A 13,018-nucleotide genomic window follows, 5' to 3' on the forward strand; every position below is an offset into this window, starting at 1 on the left:
CCGGGTTTGCCTGGGATGGAGGGGTGCCTCAGGATGCCAGAACTGGGCAAGTCCCCCATGCACAGGGACGAGATGGTCACCCCATTTAAAGTATAAACCTGTACAAAGGCCACCGGGGATAGAGTAGCATTTTCAGGCTTTAGAACAAAAGAAAACCTCAGTGAGAACCCAGTCTCTGAGTGGGCTGGCTAACTGGGATGGAGGCTGTGATTCCCCTTAGGGCTGGGGCAGGAGTTTTGATTCTCTGACTGGGGGGAGCACGTGCTGTCCCATGAGCATAGGGAGGTGCAGCCTTACGTGAAGGGTGTTAAGCAGGAGGACGGCCAGAGAGGTGAATAAAAAATCCTCATTACCAAGGAATGTGCTTTGTTAGCCTAATTGCCTCTCATCTGCACTGTATATATTTTATGCATGAACAACTTTCTGATTTAGAGATGGGATTGATAAAAAGCTTTCAGTAAAAAGGAAAAATTGCCCTTAAAATCCTACCCAGATGTAGCTGCATTCGATTTAGAAAGATAACATTGGGTCAGATAAGGGTCGGCCAGTTCAACAATGGTGAGGGCCTGGGCCTGTGACAGCCCGGGATCTGGATGCGTTGATGGGACAATGGAGAGTTGGCAGAAGCTGAGACATTCCACCCCAGCTAAGTCCCCCAAGCCATCAATCTTGGTGGCTCCAGCTGGAGATCAAAACACATTGAAATAGCAAAGTGTTCTCAAAAAATTTATTATCATTTCAGATAGATTGCAATAAATATCCAGATTTGGCAGATGAAGAAGGTCTGTGTGTGCTTTTGGTGCAGACTTGAAAGGTTGGCTCATTAAGAGGAAAGAGGATTGAAAAATAAACTCAGCCAGAACTGTGAAAAGTGGTTAGGAAATAAGAGCTTTAGGAAAAATAAGGGTGCATTCCCATTTTTTGGGGGGTGGGGTGGGGATGAGAGAATATGGCTCATTTGCACCAATCTAAAGTTTGAGTTTAAAAATAGAATAATGTCCATTTCAAGTACTGATAATAAATAGAGTGGAACTAGCTTAGTGTTCTCTCTTTTAATAAGAAGCCCACAGAGGACTTGCATTAATGAGTAGATAATAATTAGCACTTAAATTATTTATACACAAATGGATGCCTCTAACTTAATCAAATCTTATTCCTCCCATAAATCTACCAAAGACCATGTAATGTGCAAATAGACATTGTACCCCCTCCCTCCCACAGCTTTCTCTCCACCCATTCACGTCCCAGCCTTCCCTGTGGTAAATTTTCTCACTCACTCATTCATGCATCCACTCACCCATTCAACCAACACATATTGAACACCAACTGTGTGTCAGGAGACATGCTAAATGGGGGCATGGGATGACTAATAAGACTTTATCTTGCACTCAATTAATTTACCCAAGTAATCCAGTCACCCAAAGACTTGCTTGTGGCATGGTGTGGGATAGGCACCAGCAGAAGGGCATCGGGGAGCTCTGTGTAGGTATCATGGGGTAGCTGAGGGCCATTTGATGTTTGCTAAGGCATTATGATTGCAAAGGACAGGAATGTGGCCCTAAACTGAGTGAGGGGCTGGCTGGCTCTCAGCCTCCAATAAAGATCCACCAATGAATTTGGAAGGTCACCACGTTTGGCCAGGGGCTGGGGAGAAGATTCTTTCCCCCAAATCAGTGAGACAAGACATGTATGAATCACCTGGCAGAGGGCTCAGCTCCCGGAAATGTTCTGTACGTCTCAGTCGTCTGCCTTCTTCCTTTCCTCCCTCTGTCTATCCCTTGTTTCCTTCCTCTACTCCCTCCCTATAAATCTATACACTTATATATCTATATGTTATAATATAAATGTATTATAGATACTTTAAACATTTATATATTTATGAATCTATAGATTGATAGGTGTTCAGTGTTCATGTGAAGTCAGGCTGGTAGATATCTCCTTGGAGGACTACACTGATGCCTGGCAGAAAGAGATCATACCTAATTACAGAGACAGGAATTTTCAGTGATCGTTATGAAATAAATTTAGTTTCAATAAAGAGATATCAGAGTGGTTTGTTTTGAAAGAAGTAGTGGCAAAGAAATAGCACCAACCAAAGTTGCCCTGCAAGCTTCTTCTTTCTGAGTAGTACGGTACTTGAAGAAAAGTTAGGTAGGTCATGTATTCCCCAGTTTGTCACAGACTCCACCTGTCCTTATTGTCTTACTACATTTACCTGACTAGATCCTGAAGAAATTAGTATCTACAGACCATGGTGGAGTGGACAGGTTCTGAGCCTGGGAGGAAGGAGGCCTGGGTTTGCTCTAGTCCAATCTCTTTTCTCTCGTCTAGGATGAGTTCATTGTCCTAGAACCAAAGGTCCCTTCCTACACCAAGATTCAGTAATTCTAGACTGTATCTGGATAGAGAGAGATGGTCATAAACCAAGAGAAGTGTGGTAAAACCAAAGAAATGTGTTAAGCTGTCTTGCAGAAAATGTCCATCAAATGAATGTGTTAAGTAATAACCACTGGCACGGATTTAGCCTTGATAATGACATCTAGACAGTGCGACCTCATGGCTCCCGCCTGGACAGTCTGCCGGTGGCCATCAGCGAGTCGTCCCCTGGGCGTGCCTGGGCCCGATGGCCGGTGAACTTCAACACTGGATCTTCCCTGGTGGGTCACAGGCCTGTGATGTGTTTCAGGTCCCTCCGGGTCACCCGGTCTGAATGGCTTGCATGGCTTAAAGGGTCAGAAAGGAGCCAAAGGCACTTCAGGTAAGAGAAAATCCTTTGCAAAAGATTGAACTGCCGTCAGCAGCCTCAGATGCTGGTGGTATTCCTTCACTACACAGGATTTGGGGTGCCGAACTAAGAAATTGGCTTACCTGAGAGACACAGTATTGGACTGTTCCTAGTACTGAAGACGACTTCTCTAAAAAGGACCCCTGAGAAAACCCAATTTAAGAAGGAATAGATGGTTACCAGTGACTTCTGTTGATGTTGCTTGGGATTATCTCTCTGCTGAAAATATCCTGAATAATTGCCTAGGTGGAACTCGAATTTTAAATGTTACCAATAACAGATAGTTGGGAGGTTTTGTCTTTTTGGTGTTCAGTGTAGTGATGGCAAGTACGACCACGTGGGTCTAATGAGTACTTTTTGCGCCCCCAATGGGCTGCTGCTTAAACAAATGACCTGAGCAAGTCGCTGTTATCTTCGCTATCCCAAACAGGCTAATCATCAACAACTGCATTGGAGCTTGTTCTGGTATCTTAATATAGTGCTCGTTTGTTGCTTAAGTGTCTCAGAAAAACAGCCCACAACCAGACAGGGCAGATGGACTCAGACATGGAGGTTTGAGGGTGTTTGGGCAGAGGGTTGGATGCAATTGCTGGAGAGAGACAGACTCTTGATACAGTGTGGAAGGCCAAGAATTAATTTAGATCACATTGGATTCATTTTAGAGGCTCCTCCACAGAGCCTGATAAAATGTGTGCCTCCCCCAAGAAACCAGTGATGTTCTCCCGTTTCAGTGTGAACTCCGCAATGGTTATTTACATGCCAGTTTCCACCTTAAATTTCAAACCATTGTATTCATAATTCCTTATGGCTGGATCTCATTTGGTTTCACTCCGGGGTAGAGGTTGGAACGTTGATACGCTGTTGTTTTTTCGGTTTTGTTTCAACGGGGGAAATAACCATAAAATAAGCCCACGGCTGACCTGCGGTGTGGTGGGGCGTAAGAGGGTACGTAACGGCCGACCCAGGGAGAGTTTTCAGCCCTGGGGCCACCACTGCAGCAGGTGGTCGGACTCAGCACCGACCGCTGGGCCCCTGTCACCCCGTCTGGAAGCAGTTCTTTTCCAGGGGCCACAACAGGGACAAACAGGGAGAAGACGAAGTACTAATGCTGTTTCCCTCGCCAAGGTTTGCACGACGTGGGCCCACCTGGTCCAGTGGGCGTACCCGGGCTGAAAGGGGAGACGGGAGACCCCGGGAGCCCGGGAATTTCTCCCCCAGGCCTTTCTGGAGGAAGAGGTGCCCCCGGCCCCCCAGGTAAGACGCAGCATGCTTTGCCCCTCTTAATAACTAAATCAGAACCTTCCAAACGTGAGGAGGCTGACATCTGAACACGTCCCTCCCCAGGGAGACCTGGATCCCCTGGTCCTGCAGGTGCCGCAGGAAGAGCTCCTAAAGGGGACATTCCTGACCCAGGTCCCCCCGGAGATCAGGGACCTCCTGGCCCCGACGGTCCAAGAGGTATGAGAAAATCCTGGCAAAGGATGGTGACCCTCCCTTCCTTAGATGCCGCCAGCTCCGGAGGGACGTCGGACCGGAGAATGGCAGAGCTGAAGCCCCTTAGCAGCCCCGCCAGGCGGGCGGATGGGGAAGGCGGGGAGTGTGGGCGCTGCGGGGCTGTCAGGCCCAGCCTGGGCCGGGGCTCTCTGGGGACGCGCTCTGACCCTCAGCGGGGCTCTCCAGGCGCCAGCATGGTGCTGAGCACGAGGGTGCAGAAGCCTCCGGCCGGAGGGAATCTCACGCTGCCCGGTGGTCTCTGGCACCAGCCATGAGAACCACCACGCCCCCGGCCAGTGTGACTGTGCCCAGGCCTGGCACACACAGAAGCAGAGTCTCTTCAAGTGCGGCTCCCGGTACATGTCGTTCCTCTCGGCACTTGGCAGGGACGAAGTCCAGCAAGGCAGTATTTCCCAGAGTGGGGTCTGACCGGAGCCGGCTGGGGCTGGGGCTTTTGCAAAGGGCAGACAATCATGTTGCTAATAGCTCCTAGCGCTCCTTCAGACAGACCCAACCCCCCCTGCCTTTACAGCTTTAGGATTTTGGTCAGGGTGGGCTAAAAGATTATGGGATTCTATTTGACGCTGGGAAAAATTAAAATGCTCAAAAATACCCTAGGCAGTGTAGAAGCTAAGTAGGAGTAGAGTTTGGACTCACTTCCTGGGTGTAGACCCCTGTTTTCAAAGAGGATTAAATATTTAATTGAGTGAATATTCCTTTTCCATCAGCCAGATTTTTCTCAAAAGCCTGTCATCTATGTGTCTGTTCGCCCATCCATCCATCCTTCTACCTATCATATTAAAGCAGGGGGATGACAATGCAAAGAAAAGCCATAAACCCCTGCTTCCAAAAGGGCTGGCTTGGAAGGGAAGGAAGGCTTTCTGTAGGCTCATTTGTCTAACAGTTACTAACACCATTTACACCGTCTCCCAGCTTGGGGGCTCCGTGAGACAATCCCCGTTTTGCTTCTGATATTGTTGACTTTTTTATTCTTCTGATTCCCTCCATCACTTGCTTGCATTCAGTTACTTTTCTTAAGGAGCTCTCAGGTAGCCCGCAGTCACATTTGTCTTTGACTGAAAGAAGTTTTTTGCCTCCTCCCTGTGGTCAGGAGTGCCCGGGCCCCCAGGCCCCCCTGGGAGTGTCGACCTTCTGAAAGGGGAACCAGGAGACTGTGGTCTGCCGGGGCCTCCTGGTACCCCGGGCCCACCCGGCCCTCTAGGACACAAAGGCTTCCCAGGATGTGATGGAAAAGATGGCCAGAAAGGTAGGAATGCACATTGTTCCTTAAGTAGTGCCCGAAGACTCTTGTTATCTTGCCCTTCAGGGTCTGGGTTTCTGCACCCCTGGGAGGTAACTTCATTTCCTATGGATGTAGTCACTGCATTTCTTAAGTGCCCTGAATTTCCCAAAGAGTCCTCAAGTTTGGGGAACAGTTGGACGAGTGAAAAGAAGAAACACAAGTTCATCTTCAGCCCCTAATAACATACTTGATAATCTTCTAGACCAGAACCAACAGCAGAAATAGAACACAAACTATGCATGTAATGAAAAGGCATGGTAGCCCCATTTGAAAAAGTAAAAAGAAATAAGCGACATGAACTTTCATATTTCCTTTAACAGAATATATTCAAATATTACTGCGTTATCATATCATCATTGACATAAATTACAAGTGCAACGACCAGGGCTGTTGGTACAACCTAGTCCCTCTCCCAGCTAAGACACTCCTCCTCCCCAGCTTTGAAGTCTGGTTCGTGTCTCAGCGTACAGGACACCCCAGTTTGGACGCGCTGATTCCAAGTGTTGAGTAGCCACATTGCTGTTCATGGCTTCTGTAGTGGACAGTTCGATTTTAGACTGCTGACCTTGCTCTCTTATTTTCACGAGAGAGTCTCCATTATTGGATTCCCCCAATTTTTAAAGCCAAAATATTTTTTAATTCACTTTTACCTAACTGCTAATATTTGGGGATGTTAGCTTTTGGTCACCAGGTTTCAGAGAATTATTCAGTTCATAGAACTTTTTTGTTGAAAAGGGACCAATAATGGTTATCATTTTTTCCTTATGTCATAGATAAGGAAGCTGGATAGAGAAGCAACTGTCAAAGTCAGCCCAATAACTGGCACTCTGCCTGACTTCTGAACCGAATGTGAAATAAAGCAAAAGATTAGGGCAAAATGAAGATCAGAATTACCACAAGGCTGCCATGACAACAGTGCAAATGGCATCCCTGTAATGGTGCAGTGCACAACCTGCACAACAGTACACAACAACCCTCTTCAACTTTATTAGCAATAAAATCAATTTTAGAGAATGTGGCTTATACCTGCAGGTATGTGGGCTTCCAATTATTGAACCCCAGAATTGGATAAACAGGCAAGCATGCTGGTCACCAAAGGGAAGGAAGAGGCTAGCTATATAACCTTGTTCCTTTCCCAAATAGACACTCCTTCCCAGTTGCTACTCTAGAGAATGAACCTCCACCTGGAAATATTCTTCAGGATTGGGAAAATATTATGCAGTATAAGTAACAGTTACCAACAAAAGGATATACAACGACTTAGAAATATTGATGAAACCACTAAGCATGCTTCTTAACTCCCATTCCTGTGGGCGTATGGTCCAAAGAGTGTTTAACTGTGGAAAGGAGGAGGGATTTTCTTCATTTTACATTTTCAGACTTAAACAGTGGGCAATATTTGATCTAGTCCACAAACATTTATTAGGTACCTACAGGAATTTAACAGTGAGCAGGTTTAAACAGTCCCCACTCATACTCAGTGTAGAGTGTCATTGGGGAAGACAGACATTCACACTAAAGGATCCATCAATATAAACTGAGGCAGGTGCTCCGAGTAAGGGACACTCTTCTATGACAGCACATCAAGAGCAAATGGAGTTGGGTTGGGGCCCCAGAGAGGGTTTCCCCGAGGAAGTGAGGCTTAGTAGGCATAGAAGAAGAGAAGGAACCTCACGCATGAGGCGCTGAGTGGCTGGCGGGGCTGAAACAGGAGATTGTGAGGAAGAGAGGCAGGAGCTCAGGGCCAGGAGGCACATCGTCCCACGTGGCCAAGCCCATCCCCTATTTTCCCTTCACTCCCAGTCCTCTGTCTCCAGAGAAAGTTCAGGATGACCGGGCTTTTCATTCTATTTTAGTCCTGTCTTGATCATGAAACCATTTTCCTTACTCCTTTTGACGGACTCTTGTTTTTCCTTCAGACAGAGGCAGCTCTTAGCTTTACAGAAAAAGTGAGAGGCTCATCTGGATTCTAAGGCTGACTTTGCCCTGAATTTTGTTGGGGTGAATCTCTGAGTTCGGTCCACCTGACTGTCATTGTCTTGATATTGCTCCATTCCAGTGCCCCTGTCTTTATGTTCCTTTTAGGACCAATAGGATTCCCAGGGCTGCAGGGGCCACAAGGACTTCCTGGGCTCCCCGGGGAGAAGGGTTTACCTGGCATTCCAGGCAGGCAAGGGCAACCCGGTCTTCCAGGTAAGCTCCTAATGCCTAATGATCTCACCCAGCAGCCTACAGACAGCCTTTTGTTTCAATCTTTACTGTGAGGGTCGACTTGAAGCAAGTAATTTATTCTCAAAATTGCCTGCAATTTCTAAGAGTTAAGCTGTATTTATTTCAGGCCTCACTACACAATCTTATGTTTGGTAAACTAATATTTATTATTAGAATGAGTAAGTTTGCAAATTAGGAGCTGATTTTACAGAAACATTTCTAAGTTAAATAAATCTGTGTTTCCCTCACACAAGAGGCAAAGGCTGATTTGATTACTGTATGTGAGGACCATATTCATTTCTCTCCCTGAATTCCCACTGATTTTCCTAGATGTTTTATTTAACTTTTTTTGTAAAACACATTAGTTCCTACAAAGACAAAAAGGCTATTCAATTTAAGCTCAGTCGACAGCATGTTTTCAACATAGGATCAAAATAGGCCAAGGAAAATTTGGGAGGGCAAACAGACATGCGTATTTGAGATTGGCAGAAATAATATCTTTTGAGATCCTAAACCAATATTACGGTAATGTGATGTCAGTTCGGAATATTTTGCAATCTCCTAAATTAGTGCTTTAGTCCAAAGAATAAATAAATTGCACCGCTTTACGATGGATCACAGAACAACATGACAAATAGCTTATACTTGGATTCATCTCATATTTCCTTTCTGTGCATAACCTATAAACCTTGGCTAAATAATACGAAATTTTCAGAAGCCTGCCTATAGAACGGAATTTCTATATATGTAAAATTAGGGTATATTTGCTATAAGAAATCAATTCATTTTATATTGTACAAGAGAGCTTCATTTCACATTTTTCTAGATGTGAAAGCTCTATTATTAAATCAGAGCTGTTCTTGTCAGTAACATTGATGTGGACTTAGTTATGTAAATAAGATGCTGTCATTTTGCTCATCATTGATGCCATCCTCAGGTTATTATGTATATTCTCAAATAACCCATGTCACCTTTGTCCTAACTGACAAATTCAAAATCTCTTTCCACCATATGAAAATCGTTGCATGGCTTCACTTTTTGACTTTGGATCGCTCCAGGTCCCAGAGGTAAGTGCTGCTATAAAATCCGTAATTTCCTCTACATCTGGCTTCTACTTCTTTCTTTTTTTTTTTTAATTTTTTAAATTTTTTTTAAAGATTTTATTTATTTATTTGAGACAGAGAGAATGAGAAAGAGAGCACATGAGAGGGGGGAGGGTCCGAGGGAGAAGCAGGCTCCCCGCCGAGCAGGGAGCCCGATGCGGGACTCGATCCCGGGACTCCAGGATCATGACCTGAGCCGAAGGCAGTCACTTAACCAACTGAGCCACCCAGGCACCCCTGGCTTCTACTTATTTCTATACTGGCCTTTCTCACTGTACTTGTGAGTTATACTTTGTTACATTTTCATAGATGGGATGCTGTAATTATATGAGGTGTCAGTGCCCTCGCTTCCTCATTACAGATATGGTAACCACATATTAGAGCATTCTAAAGCCGAGTCTCATTATAGGTTGTCAGGGCAGAGTAGACGCTCAGCTTACATAATTTCAATTCAGGTGCAGAGTGTGAGTGCTTTCTCTGTCAAATGCTCCAGCACATACCCATATAAGTTTCTTTTATAAATTCTACAATAGAAATACACAGAACATCCCTAAGACAAGTAGTATCAACAACCTGAAAAGATGGGTCCTTCACACCCAGTAAGGGGCTGTGACAAGGTTTTCCCATAACATCGAAGTCCATTTCCAAGGAACAAATGTGTTTGCGTGTTACAAGGAAAATGCTGTTATTCTTTTCAACTAAGTGTTCACCACAATGCAGAAACAACATATTATTTCATGTCTGGGGTTTCCAAAGAGACTAAAAAGAGTTTCTTAAAAGAAAAAAAGAAACTCAGTGAGTGTACACATTTTTGTTCTTTCCAGGCATCTCTTTATTAACCCTAATGAAAATTTGCCCTGAATGCAGGGTCCTTACACAAGAGACACTTTGGCCCCTTTCATTCAGCTTCTGGTTTATTAAAAAGTAAAGCAAAATCAGAATTTAAAAAGAATCCTACTCTTTTAAATGTTTCTATTTAAAAATTACAGTCGCAGGATGCCTGGGTGGCTCAGTTGGGTAAGTGTCTGCCTTCGGCTCAGGTCATGATCCTGGGGTCCTGGGATGGAGTCCCGCATCAGGCTCTTTGCTGGGTGGGGAGCCTGCTTCTCCCTCTGCCTGCCACTCCCCCTGCTCGTGCGTACGCTCTCTCTCTGCCAAATAAATAAATAAAATCTTTTAAAAGATAAAAATAAAAATTACAGTTTCATATTTAATGTTTCCATTTCCGTCCTTTTCGTGTCTCTCTGTGTTTGCATGTATAAACTCATTTGAAGATAACATTAGAATCCTAACTATGAAGCACCAGCCAAATGCCTACCCTCCCCCCACCCCCCCACCCCCCGTTCCCTTACCTGCTTCCTTCGCTCCACCAGAATCCACAAGGTGATTCAGGGAAAATAGGAAATATTCATATGCATCTCCCTCAAGTCACCGAGAGTGGAAAAGCCACATTTTACGTTAAACTGTATGTACTGTAAAAATACACATGTGGTTTTATACAATATTTTATAAGAGATTAAATTCCAAACAGCTGACAAGGGTTCAAGTCTGTTTTTTTTTTTAAAGATTTATTTATTTATTTGAGAGCAAGAGAGAGAGCATGAGCTGGAGGAGGGGCAGAAGGAGAGGGAGAGAGAGAGAGAGAATCCTCAGGCAGGCTCCGCACTGAGCGCGGAGCCAGATGCGGCACTTGATCTCAGGACCCTGAAATCATGACCTGAGCTGAAATCAAGAGCCGGACGCTCAACCAACTGAGCCACACGGGTGCCCTGGGTTCAAGTCTGTTTTGCACAGACATACTAACTACTGGGTCACCTGCGTTGTCACTATGGCCAGATTTTCTACGGTTTTCTTGCTGCCGAATCACTGCTGTTCTTACACTTATTTTGCACATTTGCATGAATTTTAACAAAACCACAACTGATAAGCAGTGTGTTTTTAAAATATGTTGTATTTCTTGGAATTCATCACGCAGATGTGAAGTGTTCTGTAGGCCTTATGGTGTCCTGGTTACAGCTACAGGTTTAGACCCAGGCCATCTTTGATTTAATCTAGACTCTGCCATGTGTTAGCTGTGTGACCTTAGATATGTCACTTATTTACCTGAGCCTGGGTTTTCTTACCTGTAATACTCTAATAATAGCGGCGCATACACGCACAGGCTTGTTGGGAGCCTTTCATTGTAAAGCACTTAGCACGGGACCTCGCACATGATAAGGCATTCAAGAAGTGTTAGCTGTTATCATTATTGGTTAGTGTTATTATGATTTCTTTTCCCTTGTGGAGTATTTGCAGGGTGACTGAATGAAGCTTTAGGAAAAAATATCTTAAAGATGTGAACATAACCAGGAAGGAAAAACACGCAAATCTTTAGAGCAGTGATTCTCCAATAAGATCTGCAGATCAGCACCGTTAGCCTCACCCGGGAACATGTTACACTAGCCCAGACCTATGTGCTCAGAAACTCTGGGCTCTGACCAGCTGGCCAGATGATTGTGATGCGCTAAAGTCAGAACTAGAGCTTCTTAGCGCTGAACAGTGAGGGAGCCCTGGCTGATGATGGAGTCATCCGGGGAGCTCTCCCACTGCTACCTGTGACCGGCGCCCAAAGGTCGGAAATCCAGTGAAGGTCACCAAACTATTGCTGCCCCAACCAGCCTTCACTATTCTGTTCTTGTTTGGCTTCCTCTGAGATCCCATTCACTCACTCACTCACTCACTCACTCAGTCGTGTATTTAACACAGTGCTTTCTGGAAGTTTCTCACGCGCCCCCCAGTGAACAGAAGTCCCGTTTTCATGGAGCTTATTTTGGGCTGTTGAGCACTCTGGAGGGGACAGAAGGAGCTTGTTTGTAAGGTTGGAATCTGTCACACAAGTGGTGATTGCAATTTCAGGTGAACCAGGGCCACCTGCCGATGTGGAGTCCTGCCCCCGAATCCCTGGGCTTCCCGGGGTACCAGGCCCAAGAGGACCAGAAGGAGCCATGGGGGTCCCTGGAGCAAGAGGGCCTCCAGGACCAGGTATGAGGCTCACACTGGTTGTTCACTTATCTGCATCAGATGCTGTTGGAAGGAAAGTCTAGGTGTCTTGCTATGTAGTTTTTAGCATGGAGCCTAAACACCTCGTGAGTAGGAAGCAATGTAATCTCCTTCCTCTTACACATTTTTCTACATTTCTTCCAAGGTTTGCTCATGTCCTCACTGGATCGGCACAAGCCTACTAGTTTTATGTTGGGCTCCTGCTTGAATCTCTCTTACGTGGGCAGCTTTGGGGCACAAGGTTTGAAGCCTCTTGTAGGACAGAGTAGATGCTCTATTAATAGTCATTAGTAGCTGTTGACTGGATTTTGAATTACAAACACTTGAATTGAGACTCAGTGGAGCAGAAACAGCCTCGGAGAAGGGGGGAGGAAGGAAGTGTCTCGCTTGGAGGAAGGACAGCGAAAGGGGAAGGGTCGTTCTAAATTATGGTCATGACCGGCGTGTTCATTTAATTGATTTGCTCATTGCTCATTGTCAGGGTAGCAGGATCCTTATTTAAGCACTCTGACCAAACCATTCCTTTAATTTTTATTTTATTTTATTTTTTTAAATTTTATTCTTATGTTAATCCCCATACATTACATCATTAGTTTTAGATGAAGTGTTCCATGATTCATTGTTTGTGCATAACACCCAGTGCTCCATGCAGAACGTGCCCTCCTCAATACCCACCACCAGGCTAACCCATCCTCCCACCCCCCTCCCCTCCAGAACCCTGTTTGTTTTTCAGAGTCCATCGTCTCTCATGGTTCGTCTACCCCTCCGATTTCCCCCGCTTCATTCTTCCCCTCCTGCTACCTTCTTCTTCTTCTTTTTTTTTTTTCTTAACATATATTGCATTATTTGTTTCAGAGGTACAGATCTGAGATTCAACAGTCTTGCAAAATTCACAGCGCTTACCAGAGCACACACCCTCCCCAGTGTCCATCACCCAGTCACCCCATCCCTCCTACCACCCCCCCTCCAACAACACTCAGTTTGTTTCCTGCGATTAAGAATTCCTCATATCAGTGAGATCATATGATACATGTCTTTCTCTGTTTGACTTATTTCACTCACAAACCATTCCTTTAAAAACTA

The 13,018-nt window shown here is 45.1% G+C and overlaps 1 protein-coding gene across 1 annotated transcript in view; it reads left to right on the forward strand.

The window, feature by feature from the left end:
* The window catches only part of COL4A4 (collagen type IV alpha 4 chain), a 121,204-nt gene that overhangs the window by 97,830 nt on the left and 10,356 nt on the right, over positions 1-13,018 (forward strand). The window contains exons 39-45 of the mRNA XM_035006986.1: positions 2,687-2,758; positions 3,911-4,039; positions 4,130-4,243; positions 5,391-5,546; positions 7,668-7,775; positions 8,852-8,860; positions 11,792-11,917. Of these exons, the coding sequence (XP_034862877.1) occupies positions 2,687-2,758; positions 3,911-4,039; positions 4,130-4,243; positions 5,391-5,546; positions 7,668-7,775; positions 8,852-8,860; positions 11,792-11,917 (714 nt within the window). The remainder of the gene's footprint in view (positions 1-2,686; positions 2,759-3,910; positions 4,040-4,129; positions 4,244-5,390; positions 5,547-7,667; positions 7,776-8,851; positions 8,861-11,791; positions 11,918-13,018) is intronic.

This window comes from Mirounga leonina, unplaced genomic scaffold (assembly GCF_011800145.1).
Source record: "Mirounga leonina isolate KUSES-001 unplaced genomic scaffold, KU_Mleo_1.0 Mir_151, whole genome shotgun sequence".
NCBI classification, from domain to species: Eukaryota; Metazoa; Chordata; class Mammalia; order Carnivora; family Phocidae; genus Mirounga; species Mirounga leonina.